The sequence below is a fragment of the Strigops habroptila genome, chromosome 2 (genome assembly GCF_004027225.2).
Source record: "Strigops habroptila isolate Jane chromosome 2, bStrHab1.2.pri, whole genome shotgun sequence".
Taxonomy (NCBI): Eukaryota; Metazoa; Chordata; class Aves; order Psittaciformes; family Psittacidae; genus Strigops; species Strigops habroptila.
In genome coordinates this window covers 10125282-10140875 of record NC_044278.2, presented here as the reverse complement: position 1 = coordinate 10140875, position 15594 = coordinate 10125282, and the positions used below count along the sequence as shown (strand labels likewise).

Genomic DNA, 15594 nt, shown 5'->3' with positions numbered 1-15594 from the left:
AAGTACAGAGCTGGTTGGTTCAGCTGCCAGAGCCTCAGATGAGCATCTGAACTGCTGGATGATGGCTGCAGTGCCAGAGGAGCTTGTGATGGATGCTCACGCAGTGTGCTGCTTTGTGCACCCAGGGATCAGGTGGGACAGAATAATCCCTCTGCTCTGGACACTGATATGAATGGAAAGTGGAGCAGATTTGGGTACTTGAGCGGTTATTTAAGGAGAAGGGTCTGGACCGCAGGACCAGGGGTTAGTTTTGGTTGTGGGGACTGTGCCAAGCACTTTATAATGATCACTATATTGACCACCACTGACATGTGCTCATTTTCCCTCATACAGCTCCCAAAATGGACTTCTCCTTAAGCCTGAATGATGCTTTGTTTAGCAGATTGATGGGCCTCAACTGGCTCTCAAAGTACACTGGTAGTTCACAGACAGGATGGGAGCAGGAGGATTGACTACGTGCCCTGGGGCATGGACCAAGGCTTTTCCAAAATGAATGTAGTTTTGCATGCACAAGCACAAGCTATGGGAAGGAAAACAGCATTAACACAGGTCTTCATCTCCTGTTTGCATGAGGGTGATGGTGTAGGAGCAGGCATGACACTGGTGGTGGCCCACACCTGCTGCCGCCGCAGCTGCCTGGGGCTGCGTCCCCACTGCGGGGCAGAGATGGGGTTGTGGGGGGCAGGATTTCCCCCCGCTCACAGATGTCATCTCTGCCGTTGTTGGCACCTGCATTCTCTGTCAGTAACGGCGTGATGCTCCAGTGCCTCCAGCATGGGGGGTACTCTGCGTGGGGGTCTCCGCCATGGGGAGCCCTTCCCACAGCCCCCTTCGCCTCTCCGCAGCAAGACCAGTGCACATGAACAGGCCTGGACTTCAGGCAGTGACAGCTGTAGGAGCTCGAGGCCTTTCTGACCCGCTGCTGGCAGACAGTAGAATAACTTCCGTAAACACAAGGCTTCTGTGTACATATTTCAACAGGACTTTTTCTTCCAGGACATTCTGGCATCTCTGCACCATGCTTTTGCTTCCATCCTATATTCACTGGGCTTCTCACTCCCACTTCCCATCTCCTTGAGCCAACAAAGAATCATTTTGCTGAGAACCATTTTCAATGGCTTTCTCGGAAGCATCTGTTCCCTCTTCTCTGTGGGCTCATTCAGTCCAAGGCTGGTTTGTTCTCCTAGGAAATGACTTTGTCACCCCATCCCAAACTTACCTTCTCGATCAACATTCACAACTTCTTCAGGTATTTCCAGAAGCTATTGGTACCCTGAACTGCACTCCCAACAATATTATTCCTGGATGATGCCACTGCTTCTGGTGTTTTCACCTGTGCATTGGCTTGTTGTGGGAGAGGTGAAGACTACAAGCTGAGGAGGGGTCTGGGGGGTTCTGTAGGGCTTGGACTGCCCAGGAAAGGCAAACGAGGATGGACAGGTTTCACAGAGAGCAGAGGGCTGGTGCATTAAGGAAGGCTTGTAGCAGCCAGGGAGGTGGGAGATAGTGAGAATCAGGATCACACATCCTAGCAGGAAAGAGTGAAATGTGAATTTGAACAGAAAAAAGTGCCTCAGAAAAAATTTGGTTCATCTTGCAAAAAAACCCCCAAACTAACCCAACCCCAAAGTAATTTATTGTAGCTCAGGCAGATAAAAGAATTGAATAAAACTGGTTCCACAAGAAAGTCAAATTAAGTGTATGAGCAAAATACAAACGTGTGTATATATGTATATATAGAGTCTATTCAATGTCTCTCATTATAGAACTGAGGATCAATCATAACCCTTAAGGGTTTCTTGTCTTGTCTCTCAGCTTCTAGCCAGAAAACATCCCTCCATGGCATTAGACTGGAGAAATGATGAAGAAATAAAGAATTACATCAAAACAGGAGAAAGAGAGATGGATTCACAGAGCACTATGCGCTGGCTGGTGTTTAGGTACAAGCAGAGAATTCATCAGTCCTTCTGACTCCAGTGCTGCAATACTACTTATTGAGCCAGCTGCAAGAGAAAAGTACTGTGTGAGTACCAGTACTGCAGAGGTGAAAGGCTTCACTCAGATACCTTGCAGCCAGCCCTGCGCTTGTTTGTGTAGTGTAGAGAATGACTCCCTGCCTCTGTAACTAAGGATGCAAATGGTTACTTGTGCATCCACATGGTTTAGGTTTCAGTTACACTGAGTTGCTTACTTGGCAAAAAGAGTTAAAGAACAACTGTATCAGCACTTGTATTGCACTAGATTTATCTAGTTTTTTTATGTAGCTCTATGGGCTTTGTCGTCTCCTTTTGAGGATGATTTCTTAACCTTAGTCTCTGCATACACGTCCCAGCTGTGAAGCAGTATTTGCCAATAAACATTCTCACTAAATTCTCAGTGACAGTGAAAAAAATAGGTCAAACTGTCACAGTTTGCCACTGTCACCAGTGAAAATTAAGTAGAAGTCCAGTTCTGTATCTATACATTCACTGAACTTGTCCTTGCAATCACTTATACTCTCCACTTCCAGTGACGGAATAGCTGTCAGTGTTTCTCCACAGCTGCTTCTGAAGCCTGATACCATGTCAGCTTAAAGACTTGGAAAAGGACAGCTTCTCTTCTGAGCAATCCTTGCTCCCATGAAAAAGGCCAGGACATGACAGTGTATTTCGTATCACTCAAGGCCTTTGGGAGAGGGCCTGATTCACAGTGTTCTGTGGTTTTACCTTCTCTTTTCTCATTCCCAGGAGGTTATTGGCCATTTTCAGATTGCAGTCCAGCACTGTGCTAGCACAGCTGCAATTACATAGAATCATAGAATCATAGAATGGTTTGGGTTGGAAAGTACCTTAAGATCATCTAGTTCCAACCCCGTGGCCTGGGCAGGGACACCTTCCACTAGACTAAGTCACATAACCTGGAACTCCATGCTAAGCAAATCATATCTCTGAATGCAGAGCTTGGATTGCAGCCTACACAAGTCAAGCACGGCCCTTCACTCGCAGAGTAACCTGTACAGCCTAGTGTGCTATACTTGGGATTTAATATTCACCTTAATACCTCTTGAATTCTGACTCTTTTAGCATTTAAGCAAGCTAAAGGTATTCACCTCCTGTTCAGATTAAGTTGAATTTAATACTCCCTTTATCAGCAATAGATGCCTCACTACTATACTTGTATACCTGATTTGATTTTGAAATTTGGGTTTCATCCTTAAGCTTGGTTATGTGCCTTCCACCTCCACAGGTATATCCAGGTCCCAGATCCACTGTGGAACCTATCAAAGAACTCAGGAGCTCCTGCTTGGGTTTGGCTAACATGTCTCAAACATGAAGGTAATTCAAGTGAAACTTCTCTGCTCAAAAGTTTCCCAGCACAGTGCTACCATGGGTTTGGGGCATAACAGGAAATTCATTAAACATAGCTCATGACTTCATGTGAGTAAGAGCTGAAAATGCTGACGTGCAGCTGTACTGTAGCACCAAGCAGGCTCAAGCTCCGTTTCTTCCTGCTCTACCATCCAGCCCCCTGTCTTGAAACCAGTCTTTGCCCATTCTGGGTGCTCTCATTGCCACTTACCGTTGACACTGACACGTCTTGTTTTCCAGCAAGTATTGTCTTGCTTGTGCCATCCTTTTTCTCCGTTGCTGCTAGGAGAGAAGGCATAAATAACAATTGGATACTTTTATGCTTCAAATGCTTTCCTCTGAAGTGGTAGCAAAGTCTGCATCTGCAGACTGTCTGTTTCTAACAGTTTGCTTTGAGTCTAAGGATTGACCCTTTACCTGTTCTGCCCCACACCCACACCGAAAACCAGAGTCCTGTGGTTTGATCACCTTTCACAGGGACCAGGGCACTCACCCTTCGCTGCCTTCTTATGCTACTGATGATGCACAGGCACACAAGGCCAAGTGCTAATACACTGCCTCCAATACTTGCTCCAATTTCCACATAGGTATTCCAAACAGGAGTTTCCTCTGGGTAAGGAAAAAGTATTCAGAAACAAAGAGAATTTTAAGACTTTTGGGTGGAGGCAGGGACGTGATGCTGATGTCCATACCTACGGCATAATGAAGGCTGATCTTCCTGTCATTGTCTTCTATGAGGTGACACGTCCACAGCCCTGCAGCACTGACATTCACCTCCACTTTTACTTCATGCTGCTTTGACTTCTTGATGTCCATCTGTGTCCCATTCACACGTTCCCAGAGCAAGTGGGTGTTGGATGAGAGTGGACCAGAGACTTGGCAGGTGAGGGTCATCTCAGCCCCTCTGGGGAGCGGCCCCACGTGGCTAGCTGAGACTGTAAAGGAAAGAAGAGGGCACACGAGTGAGAGAACAGGAAGGTGGGTCCACCCATGCTTTTGTGGCTTCCAGGTTTCTGCAGATCCTCATCTCTTGATCCTCATCTCTTGTCTTTCTCTCACCTTTCATCACCACCAGCTCTATCATGCTCTGCACGTATCTTCCCTTGTATGCCAGCTCGCACTTGTACTGCCCAGAGTGGTTGAAATGGACTTTGGGGAGTTCCACTTTTATGGTACCTTCAGGTTTGCTTTCAGGTGTCTCAAACCGAAAGTGACTGCTTTTTTTGGTCTCATGCTGCTCTCCTCGTGCTGTGACACTGAAATCAAGTAGCTCATGGGCGGTTGCACTTTCCTGTTGTTTCCAATTCAGTTGTCCTGTGAAATCTTCTTTCCATTTTATCTTCTGGAAGTTCAGGAGCCATGACAAGATGACAGTGCTGTCAACAGTTGCATACTTTCTTTCCAAATTTGGATTCTGAAAACCTGAATTCAGAAGAGACAAGGAATACAGAGGCAGGGAAAGCCAAGGCTACGCTTCCCTGTGTCTACCCTTGGGTTGGAGTGAGGCACGCTGTGCTCGGTTGAAGGAGGACTTGGAGAAAAGCCAGGAGTTACCCCAGGAAGGTTAAACAGTGTCTGAGAATAGGTTTAAAGAGCCAAAGCTCCCAAGCTCGCCAGAGCTGGGAAGAACAGACCTGAAGGAGAGGAGGATCGTCTCCTCACCAAGCAGGGAGAGGAAGATAGGAGCAATTGTGGAACAGCGTTCAGCAAGCAGAGCAATCCCCAAGCTGCAGTGTTGGAAGCCCTGGGAAGTTGACCCTGGAGCACCATTGCTTGGGATGCTGGAAAGTAAATCTCAGCTCATGAGCCGGAGAGAGCCCTGGTTCCCGAGCCTGCGTGTGAGTTGCATTTTTGTTGTCACATACCTAATACCTTCACATCGAAGGAGATGTTTTGATTAATCAATGGAGAGTCTGAATGGATGTGACACATCCAGGTCCCGCTGTCCGTAGCCTCCAGCTGCTTCAACTTCAGTATGTACTTTTGAGGGGTTGTATTTTCTGAAAGTGTTGATCTTACTGTGTTCTTGTTACTGTCAAACACCGTGATAGCGAGATCAGGTAAAGAGGATGAACTTTGCATTAAAGTCAGCTCAGGGACTTCATTCGGCAGGAAGCGCCCATCTAAAGAAATGGTCACTGTAAAAACAGAAGGTGCAGCCAGTAAGTCTACCCCTTTTCCTGGGAGAGAGGGACAAATGTCACAACAAAGAGAATATGGAGACTTTGTGATCTGGAGATGGAGGAGAAATGAACTCTGATAGCCCAGGCCAGAAGAAATGGCAGCTGGATAAAGAATTCCAGCAGAGATGTCTCTCTGAGCTCTATGGTCCATTTCCCACCTCACCTCCTCATGGATAAAAGTCCTCTAATCACTCACATTGAAAGACATGCAGTGAGATACTGACTATGTAAGAGTCATATTCACAGGTGTAGGTGCCAGCATCAGAGAGCCTTAAGTCCAACACCTTCAGGTGTTTACTCTTGCGGTCGATTTCCGATCGATTGGTCATGGTAGCTTTGCCTTTTGAAAAAACAAGCTTGGTTAGGAGGGAAGAGGTTTCTCAGGGATGTACTGGGGAGAAGGGGTGATGGAAGCCTTACCTTTCAAATAGGTACCTCCATAATGCCTTATAAGAAGATTATTGTACTTCCAGGTCACCCCTGTTTTATGAGGTGTGCCTCCGCAGTTCAGGATTGCTGTCTGTCCTGCCACTCCAATCTGTAGTTCACTTTGCTCAGCCATAATGGGGATCAGACCTGAAAGTCAATACCCACCAAAAACCACATACATTCACTTTCTGAAGGGTGGCTCAGTGAATATTTCCCATCTCTCCAAAAAGAAGCAGATGTTTCTTCTCCCTTTCCCAGATACTGGGAAGATTATCCTCAATTTCTGGATTTTTCATTCCTTTGTCCCATCCATCCATCCATCCAACAATCCCTTTTCTTTTCAGCTCCATAGCTTCCCTCCCCTCCACTTTGGGCTCTTTACCTGGCTAATGGCTATTCTGTTTCACATACATTCAGAAAGAGTGCAAATACCAGTGGTTGTGGTGGATTCGCCATCATTCACAATTTTGAGATGTTGACAGTTTTACTGAAACAACCTTTTTCCACTGGACAAGATGTAGTTGTCCTACTGATAGCAAAAGCAGGGCAGCATATACCAGCCTTCCTTCACTCCCCAGTCAAGGCCTGAGGCAGCACTGGCAAATTTGCTCATCCCTTTCTCCAGTTTTTGCATGGAGCCAGGCTGAAAGCCAGGAAAATGACAGGATAAAGTAAGAAAGAAAAAGAGAAGGCTGGCTTAACGTCAGGTTCCTGTTCTTGGGATGAGGGCTATGTGACAGTAAAAGAAGTAGGAAGTATGATGTTGAAGAGATATTAGGGATAGTTTCTTGGAAGAACCACTTCCTTTCCTTCACTGCAAAGAAGATTCCTGCAGGAGACCATAAGGAGGAGGTGGAGTTGCCAGAGGTATGACTGGAACTGCTGGGAAGCCCTCAGAGCTGCATAACCTGCAGATCACCAGGTGACCCTTGTAGTGGAGAGCCACAGATGTGCAAAATTAAAAGTTTATATGAGTTTAATGGAGGGGTTTCTACAAGTTACATATTTCTCCAAGAGCATATGTAAAGCTCAGCATTGCCCATACAGACTTTTGATAATCATACTTTGGACCACTGTGAAATTATAAATGTTATTCATAAGAGTTGGTATCTTTTGCTTTGCTTTTGGTTCTAGGGTGCATAAAAGATAAAAGGCTGAGAGAGTTGGGGCTATTCAGCCTGGAGAAGAGAAGGCTGCGTAGAGACCTCATAGCAGCCTTCCAGTATCTGAAGGGGGTCTATAAGGATGCTGGGGAAGGACTCTTCCTTAGGGACTGTAGTGGTAGGACAAGGGGTAATGGGTTCAAACTTAAACAGGGGAAGTTTAGATTAGATTAGATATAAGGAAGAAGTTCTTTACAGTGAGGGTGGTGAAGCACTGGAATGGGTTGCCCAGGGAGGTTGTGGATGCTCCATCCCTGGCGGTGTTCAAGGCCAGGTTGGACAGAGCCTTGGACCACGTGGTTTAGGGCAAGGTGTCCCTGCCCATGGCAGGGGGGTTGGAACTAGATGATCTTAAGGTCCTTTCCAACCCTTACGATTCTATGATTCTATGATTCTATGATTTCCAATCTTTCCTCTGCAACTAGAGGATTCAAAACTGATTATCTGAGAAGTGCAGGCATGGCCTTCTTCAGTCACTTTCCTTTCTTGGAAAATGAGCACTAAAAAGTCCACTTAATAACATCAGCAGTCAAAGTAAGCAAGCTGGTAGCATCACATTTGTAAGTGCAAATGTGTAATGAGAAACACGCATTTTTTGCCTGGACAGCTGGAAGTGGTGTGGAGGGAAGTATTTTTCACTCTGTGCTCTCTGTGCAACCTGGCTCCCACAGAAACCCTTCTCTTGCATCTCTACAGGGCAGCTCCCCAAACCTGGTGATGCTCCAGACACCCTGGTTTTGGCTGGCAGGCTCAGAAGGCAGGCTGGGAACAACCTAAGTCCCAAAGTTTGAGTTATCCGTGCTGCCTCTGAAATAACAGGACATGGATGTAGGGACCCTCTGCTTCTGGAGGTCCCTCTCGCCTAACCCCCACTGCATGGCCCCACAGAGAGTCGCTGGTCAGTGCAGGGATGAGCCAGACAAGGTAAGAAAGCAGCTGTCACAGCTTCATGGTTGGAATGAGCTTGCTCTAAACCATATGAGGTAAGTTCAATGGCAAATCAGGAGGAGAATAAAACGACCCCACATGTTGTGAGCCTTGTGGAAAGGCTGTAAAAACTGGGGATGAGGGGGGTGGTTGCTGAGCTGAGGACTTACCCAGATGCAGAACCAAGAAGATGGCAAGCGTGCTGCTCACCACCATGCTGCATGATTCCATCAGTGTGGGAATGCTGCTCATTGCTGCACACTGCAGGGCTGGAGATGCTGTCGCTGCTAAGGGATGCTATCCTGGAAGACCCAAATGCTCTGTTAATAATGGTTGATTTTCAGACCTCGGTGCATAGGATCCATGTTCCCCATCAGCACCCACCCATCCTTCTGTGCAACGAAGTGGAAGCTCATTGGTAAAATCACTAGAGCCCTGTGTTTCAGCAAAGAATCCAGCTGCAGTGTTCCCTCTAGAGTTTGATATTAAACATAGCATTTTCCTCATCCCTAGGTTTCTGGCATTCACTGGACTTCAGGTGTTTATACTGCCAAGAATTCTGTGGGGTTTTTTTACTTCTCTGTGGTGGGTTATTGCAGTGATTAAGGCTAAACACATACAGGGCTGCTTTAGCAACAGCACAGCCAGCAGACTGAGGGAATTATTTTCTTCTATTTGACACACTTGAGGTCTCCTCTAGGATACAGGATCCAGTTTTGGGTCCCCAGTACGAGATGGATGCCAACAAACTGGACAGAGTCCAATGGAGGGCTACTGGGATGGTAAGGAGGTTGGACCACATGATGTCCAGGGAGAGACAGGAAACTGGGTTTGGTAGGGAGAAGAGAGCCAAGGTGGGATCTTATTTCAGTCTCCCACTATCTAAAGGATATTACATAGAAGAAGGAGCCACATTCTTCTCAGATGTGCACAGGAGAGGAACAGGAGGCAGCAGCTATAGGTTGCAGCAAGGAACTAGACATAAAGAAAATATTCTACCCACTGAAGATGGTTTAATATTGGAGTAGATGCCAAGAGATGCCAGGCAATCTCCACCCTTGGAGATACTCAGAAGTTCCCTGGACAAGGCCCTGAGCAACATACTGTAGGTTTAGAGTCAACCCAGCTGTGAGGAGGAGGTTGGACTGGAGACCTGTAGAGGTCCCTTGCTATTCAAGTATTTCTGTGTGACTGTCGTGGTTTGAGCCCAGCTGGTAACTCAGTACCATGCAGCCAGATGCTCACTCCCCTCTTTCCCCCACTCTGGGCACGATGGGGAAGAGAATCAAAAGAATGTAAAACCCATGGGCTGAGATAGGAAGAGTCCAATAACTAAAGTATAATATAACACTACTATTGCAAATAATGATAAGGGAAATAACAAGGGGAGAGAATATAAAACTAAAAGGGGAAGGAAAAACAACAATAAATACAAGTGGTGCACAATGCAATTGCTCACCACGCTCTGAGCGGCACCCAGCCTGACCCGAGCAGCGATCTGGGCCTTCCCTGTAACTCCCGCCACTTTATATACTGGGCATGATGTGCAGTGGTATGGAATACCCCTTTGGCTAGTTCAGGTCAGGTGTCCTGTCTCTGCTTCCTCCTGGCTTCCCCTCCTCCCTGGCAGAGCATGAGACACTGAAAAGTCCTTGATCAGGGTAAGTGCTATTGAGCAACAGCTAAAACATCGGTGTGTTATCAGCGTTATTCCCAGAATAAAGCTCAAACACAGCACTGCACCAGCTACTAGGAAGGAGAAAAATAACCGTTACAGCTGAAACTAGGACAGTGATTTTGTGATTCTATGATTAAGGCCATCTTTAGGTTGTTATTAATATTTTTCTTTAGGTAGGTTGTTATTAATATTTTTCTTCAGGTAAGTTGTTTTTTTTTTTTTGTCTGCTTATTTCTTACCTTAAAAATCTCAATGACCACCAAGCCTGATGTTGTTGGAAAGACCCGTTTGAATTCTTAGGACTATTCAACAAAAAGTCTGGGGTGAAGGGAAGAATGAGGTCTGAAAGAAGTTGCCTTGATGGTAACAAAACCTGAAGTGGGATCTGGGAGTTAACATCAAATTAGATGAAGTATCTGACTGTAGCAGAGACCAAGTGCTGGCGTCAGCTTCAGCTGGGTGAGCTGACAAGGTGAAGGGGACCATGGCTGCTGGTGCAAGGAGACTACCGAGCTCTCCATCCCTAAACCAAGACATATCACAAAAAGGAAGCCAAGCAGACTAACTGGCTTGGGAGCAAGCAGAAACAATGAGGTGATCTCACCTCTCCAAAAGCAAGCACTCCGCATGCCAAGAGCATGATAGACTGAATACTAGAGTTGCGATAAAAAGAAATGAAAGAATAATTTTATACAATATTTATATGTGTGATATTAAGTAGAATATATTCTATTAGAGGATAATTTAACACTGAAATTAATTTAAATGATCAGAGCACATGAAAGTATCAGGGAGTAGACAAAAGCATCAGCAGTACATTTACATGGAGATCAGGTCAGCATGACTGACAATCTGACAGCTAGACAGATATACACACATGCACATAGGAAAACTACAGGTGCAAGAGCAAGGCAGCAGCCATGTGCACCATTAGAAGAGAAATAGATGGCAAAGGCACAGTCAGAGAAGATCTGTGGCTTGCCTCGTGCAAAGCAAAAAAGCTATCCAGCCCCAGGGAATATTTGCATGAGTTGTTTTGTGCAAAAATAGTAAACCAAAGAGGCCAGTGCATGTGATTGGAAATCACTTCTAACAGGATGCAGTAGCAGTGATCAAGCAGTTTGCTGGGCTATGCTACAGAATAAAGAAAGGGACAACAACAAGGCATCTGCATGCATCTCACTCTGCAGAAACATCTATAACCAAGAACTGGCATAGGGCCCTGAGTAAGATCCATTCCTGAGACAACATAAGAAATCTTGTTCCCACTGTGAATAGTCCCATCACCTGTCCCAGTGGCACCAGCAGGAAAAGTCAGCCTCCGCTCTAAAGTAATGCCTGCAAATTAACAGGGTCAGTGCTGGGTTTGGAATACTTCAAAGCCATTAAACTTTATATAAAACCTGAAGGTAATGGAGCAGGTAAAAGTTAATGAAATTGCTGAGTCACACACCATGATTTTGTTTTGGTGGGAATTCCTATTTTCCTGTCATCTTATGGCTTCAGTTCTTCACCTCCTTGCTACCTGGTTATTGAGCAAAACCACAGAACCAGAGCACCGTGGGACTGGTGAACTGCTGACCTTGCTCAGCTTCCTAGATGCAGATTGATTTATCTTTGTTTTTCTGTTTCTTCTCATGGTTTCACATGTTCTGCATTCCTATTTCATTCACACTAATTTTTGTATTTCTGTGGCAGATACCTACAATATGATGTTTACCACCTACATGATACATATCGGTGGGGAAAATGGGTTGCCTTCAGCTAGCATTTATTTCATACACGTTCTCTCTCTCCCTGTTTATCTCTACTCCTCATGCATGCCACTTCCTATTTTCCCCTGTCTTTCTCTCCATATCCACATCCCTCCAGGCCAGATCACAGGCAACGTTACACTGGAGTTTACAGATCTTGGGGAGCAAGGCTCTGCCATGTTAACTGAGCAAGCCGCTCTCATTAGTGGATGCCTGTAGCGGACCCGCAGCCTCTTTACAGGCAGCCCAGCTGTATCTGATTGTAGTACTCATAAATTAAGTGGTGTCAGGGAATGTCCCCAGGCACTGGAACACACTCATCAGTCCTGTTAAATTGCTAGAACATTTCCTGACACATTTTTGGCCCAGGACAACTCTCGATCTCCCAAGCAACTCTCGGGATGCATTTAGGTGATAGCATGGGCCAGGGACCACTCCCATTAGGTGGCTGGCCTGTAGCCAGTTCATTTTGGAGGTTAAGTGAGTTTAATAGCCCAGACCATCTCATGCCAGTTGGCGTCTGTGCCAGAAACAGTCCAGGCATACTTAATTTATTAGCAAGTCTAGCAGCGGAGGAGCAGGGCTCCCTCCCAAGTGAACACTGATTTCCATTTCATTTTAACTTCCCCCTCTTATTAGGCTGGCTTAATTTCTTTCTTGACTTATTTTAATGATCCCTGCCTCCCTGATGGATAGGGAGAGGAGAGCTGAGGTAGCGAGCAGTGTTGCTCCAGAGAATGATGCCTGCAGGACCAAGTCTGGCCTGGAGAACAGCCCCTCACTCCCTCCAGCACCAAGCCCCAGTGGGTGATGACTGCAGAGAGCTCTCCCTCAGGCTGGCACCAGCATGACACAGGAGGAAACTGAAAAAACACACACCAAAAACCCCAGCAACCGCTCCTGCTGCAGAGTTGGCATCTCCTTCCCTCAGTGTGCTCCTGCGCCTCTTTCAAGCCGTGCGGTTTGCTTGTTTTCTCCTCTCGCCCTTGCTTGTGGCTGTGTTTTTGATCTGGCAGCAGCTTGCTCGCTCTGCCGGGGCGGGGGGGCCTCCAGCCACCCGTCCCCACAAGAGCTCCACACCTCGGGCTCTGCTGCTGCTCTGCACTTCCCTTTGCGGGGCCTAAGGATGCCGCAAGTCCCTGCGCATCAGTTGGGTTCAGGGCTCAGGGTTACAGGGGCCACTGGGTTACAGGGGCCACCGGGTTACAGGGGCCACCTCGCTTTCTCTCAGTTTAAACATCTAAAGCTAAGCTGATCTGGCTTTTTTATTCAGTAGTGGTTTCTTATTAATGTTATTATTAACTTATAACATCTTAACATCTTATTATTAACGTTAACGTCTTATTAACTTATTAACATTAAAGTATGTGAGCAGTGGGCAGCGTAAGAGACCAAACGCCACAAAAATAGCCATCAGAGGACAAAGAGATGATAGGAGTGAAGGTCATTTCCCCTTCTGCTTAGCCCCATTTCTTTCCTCCTAACCTTCCTCTTTTTGACTCCACAAACCAACTTTCACCCCACAGTTCGCAACTGCAGCCCAAGGATGACTTTCTAAAGCCACTGGAGGCTGTGACTGGCAAAGGCACTGAGATGCTCTCTGAAGGCAGGCCCTCCATTGCCCTCCCAAGCCATGTGTGTGCTTGGGATGACGTTCAGGTACCGTTAACTCAATTGCCAAAATAGAAACAGCAAGATGTTACTATGCAGTTTAGTTGAGGGCATCTAGTGACAGGACAAGGGGGAACGGCTTTAACCTGCCAGAGGGGAGATTGAGATGAGCTCTTAGGTAGAAGCTCTTCCCTGTGAGGGTGCTGAGGCGCTGGCACAGGGTGTCCAGAGAAGCTGTGGCTGCCCCATCCCTGGCAGTGTTCAAGGCCAGGTTGGACACAGGGGCTTGGAGCAACCTGCTCTAGTGGAAGGTGTCCCTGCCCATGGCAGGAGGTTGGAACTGGATGAGCTTTAAGGTCTCTTCCAACCAAAACCATTCTACGCTTCTACGATTCTGTGATGTGCAGCCCTGACAGGAGAAGCATCTATATACGTATTGATAAGGTGAGCACAGCAAAATGACATATTTCTGCCCATCCAGAGTAAAAATGCATCCCTCCTTAATTTTTCCCTGGTGATTACAGGGTCCCTGCATGAGGCTTTGGCAGATTGGGTGGGCACCATCCCTGGGCACCCAAGAACTGCAAGCAGGAACAGGATGGATGCCCAGTTTAGCTGCGGGAAGCCCTGCTGTACTGCAAGCAGCTTTGGCAGCCATGTTCATGAAGCACTGGGGAGGACAAAGGAAAAGTCTGCAAATGGAGCTGAGGCTAATGTGCACCAGGGACTTAAGAGGACTGTTCAGTTTATAGTGGAGTACATTAAATAGCAACCTGAGCTCATGCACCACGTAGAAAAATATCTGAGGTGGCTGATGAAGGTTGAGAACGATACACCACCTGAAAGCTGACAAATTCAACCAGAAATGAAACTCCTGTTTTCAGCGGTGCAGCAGCCCATGGAAGGGGAAGGCAAAGCTCCTTTGCTTGTATCCTTAAACTGAAATGATCCTTCCTTCTTCAAGAAAACCTGCTCGCTCGGCCCTGAGCTAGTGGATCAGGCGGCATCGGCAGCGAGTGTCAGGCAAGGGGCCAGTCAGCCTGGATTAGTAAAGCAGACCCCTCCAGTCTCATCACGTACAGATGTCACATACAGATGTCCCTGCTTAGCTAGAGACCAGCATCTTCTGATTTTTCAGGCTTTATTTAGAATAAAGTTCCCCTTCCTGGAGGACACATGGAAAAGTTAATAGCAAGCGGCAGCTGGTGGAGGGATGTTCCCCAGTGCATTTCCAGCCCTTGGGGATATACAGTCACTAGTGACAGGCCCTCATATTGGATATTTTTCCCTATATGTGGTTTAAAAAGATCTGATAGATCTTTAATTGGGGCAAACCCAATCCTTCCGTGCTGAAACAGCAACTCGTGTGGAATAGAAAGTTCATAACATTAAAAAAAATGAAACAGATTAACAGATTGGCCTCTTTTCTCAAAGAAAGAAAGAAAGCAAGTTTCCTTACCTCTTTCCCTTCCTTTCTGCTTCTGTGTTTCTGTCTCCTTGTGTTTTTCACCTGCCGTAACTGATCTCACCCAGCTACAGCTTAAACAAAAGAAGAATGAAGTCGATGTTCAGAAAGAAGCTCAACAGCCGTCAGCCTTGATGTCTCCTCCTCTCCAGCTGGAGCATCAGAAAAGTCTTGCTGCTAGTCCAGGTTCTGCTCACATCCACCAGCTCCTCTAGGCAGAAGGTAACTTTCCAGATGCACACGATTTCAACTCTGGGTGTGAACAGAAATGGAGACCTTATTGAAAGCATGGGGAGAATGAGTGTGTAAAACAGAGAGAGCCTATTGGCCTATATGGCAGCTGATGAGAGGCTGTGACGGAGCTGAAACTTAAAAGCTTGGTTGGTTCTGCTCTACTGTCAAGGAAAGCTCACAAATTAATGTGTTAGCTGAGCAGATCCGGACGCAGCCTGTGCCTCTGATCCTTTGTAAGAGCAAGGCAACCTCCATTTCTCAGCCTGTCTCCTGCATCACCATTAAGAGAAGGCACCTCTGAGAAGTGGGCCATGGGCCTGACCCCAGGGGTAGCACAGGGATGATAATAGAGGAAGAGAGGATCCCTGATGACATGTTAGGGGCACCTGTCTGTGGAGTATGGCTGAGATTTGGGGTGAGATGAGAGAAGATGTTCTTTATACCAGTGGTGGGTTGACTTTGGCTGGCCACCAGCTGCCCACCCAGCCGCTCTCTCACTTCCCCTCCTCAGCAAAGCAGGAGAAGACAAGATGATACATGGGTCAATGTAAAACCAGATGATACTCACCAGTTACCATCACGGGCAGACCAGACTCCACTTGGGGAAAGATTAATTTAATTTATGGCCAATTAAAAGTACAGTAGGATAGTGATAAATAAAATAGCAAAAGACCAACCCCCCCTTTTCTTCCCATGCTCAACTTCACGCTGGACTCGTCTGCCCCTCCTTCTTTCCCCACAGTGCCGCAGAGGAACAGGTAGTGGCAGTTGTGGTCAGTTCACAGCACTTGGCCTCTGCAACT

At 46.7% G+C, this 15594-nt stretch overlaps 1 protein-coding gene across 1 annotated transcript; it reads right to left on the bottom strand.

The window, feature by feature from the left end:
• Positions 1 to 1622: 1622 nt before the first annotated feature.
• On the bottom strand, positions 1623 to 14824 carry LOC115601645 (T-cell surface glycoprotein CD4-like). Its single transcript, XM_030471941.1, has 10 exons — positions 14552 to 14824; positions 8220 to 8351; positions 5951 to 6106; positions 5727 to 5870; positions 5213 to 5485; positions 4407 to 4769; positions 4040 to 4282; positions 3841 to 3956; positions 3559 to 3629; positions 1623 to 2003 (listed from the first exon to the last, which is right to left on the bottom strand). Exons 2-10 carry the CDS (start codon positions 8299 to 8301, stop codon positions 1988 to 1990), a joined length of 1464 nt encoding a protein of 487 aa, XP_030327801.1. The 5' UTR covers positions 8302 to 8351; positions 14552 to 14824; the 3' UTR covers positions 1623 to 1987.
• Between the last annotated feature and the right edge of the window lie 770 nt (positions 14825 to 15594).

Coding starts and splice junctions, on each gene's coding strand:
- LOC115601645 (XM_030471941.1), bottom strand. CDS start 8,301: ATGAGCAGCATTCCCACACTGATGGAATCATGCAGCATGGTGGTGAGC. Junction 5,486..5,726: donor CTCACTGCATGTCTTTCAAT/GTGAGTGATTAG, acceptor CTGTTTTTACAG/TGACCATTTCTTTAGATGGG. Junction 3,957..4,039: donor CAGCCTTCATTATGCCGTAG/GTATGGACATCA, acceptor TTCCTTACCCAG/AGGAAACTCCTGTTTGGAAT.